Source organism: Stegodyphus dumicola, chromosome 9, assembly GCF_044657685.1.
Source record: "Stegodyphus dumicola isolate Sdum_Otavi_A_Nest chromosome 9, ASM4465768v1".
Classification (NCBI taxonomy): Eukaryota; Metazoa; Arthropoda; class Arachnida; order Araneae; family Eresidae; genus Stegodyphus; species Stegodyphus dumicola.
The window spans coordinates 95,865,606-95,866,730 of NC_140776.1; the positions used below are offsets into that span (position 1 = coordinate 95,865,606).

The following is a 1,125-nucleotide window of genomic DNA, read 5'->3' on the forward strand; positions in this document are numbered from 1 at the left end:
TACCTCCGTTATTTAACCATTTGTCGAGGCGTGGTAAAAGTTTTTCGATGCTTTCTGCAAAGAAATCCCGTCCAATGTCCGATAACCATTGGTGAGCTTCAGCTTTCACTTCGGCATCCGAATGGTACCGTCGCTTTGAAAGTTTTTGTTTCATGGGACCAAACACATGGAAGTCAGGAGGTGAAAGGTCTGGGCTATAAGGAGGGTGATTCCACACTTCCCACCCAAATCTTTTCAGAAGGTCACACGTTTGTTTTGCTGCATGTGGTCTTGCATTGTAATGCAGGAGCACAATGCCATTCGACAGTTTACCTGGCTGTCGATTTTTAAGTGATTGTCACAATCGTTTTGGTGTTTCACATTAAGAAGATGCATTAATTGTGGCACCCTTCGGCATGAACTCTATATGCACCACGCCTTCTCTGTCGAAAAACAGCGTCATCATCACCTTTCCTGCAGATGGAACAGTTCGACACTTTGTTCGTGTCGGGAAACTGCAATGTTTCCACTCGAGCGACCTGCGTTTCGTTTCAGGTGAGAATTGGTGAATCCAAGTTTCATCTCCAGTCACAATTTTGTCTAAAAACTCATTTCCTTCCGTTTGGTAACGTTGCAGATATGCAAATGCACTTTCAAAATGCTTTCTTTTATGTTCCTCCGTCAATAGACGTGGCACCCATCGAGCACAAACTTTACGAAATTCAAGGTGATCGGCAATAATTTTATGCCCACTTCCATGAGAAATATCCAGTTTATCTAAGATTTCGTCTATCGTTGTGCGTCTGTTTAGAAGAATGCATTCATTCACGCGAGCAGCGATTTCCGAATTTGTTGCAGTTGATGGTCTTCCCTCGCGCTCATCGTCGTCAATATTTGTACGTAAATTCTCAAACATGTTGCACCATTTCGCGATAGCTTGACGTGACATTGCATTTTCACCATACACTTCATGCGACTGTCCATAAATTCCAATTTGGACACTATTTGCAGCTGTCGAGACATGTTTGCGACTGAGTATCAGAAAAACTAAACTTGCCTCGGGAAAGCTCCTACGTCACGCAAAAAAGGTACATGTCTGAAGTGTTGCCACACAGTGTCATCCAAATAGTCTTAGGCGGAACATAT

General features: G+C 43.2%; 1 protein-coding gene across 1 annotated transcript; it reads right to left on the reverse strand.

Annotated features, from left to right (window-relative positions):
- Positions 1 to 361: 361 nt before the first annotated feature.
- LOC146995424 (histone-lysine N-methyltransferase SETMAR-like) lies at positions 362 to 895 on the reverse strand. Its single transcript, XM_085823112.1, has one exon. It carries the CDS (start codon positions 893 to 895, stop codon positions 362 to 364), a length of 534 nt encoding a protein of 177 aa, XP_085679238.1.
- Positions 896 to 1,125: the final 230 nt, after the last annotated feature.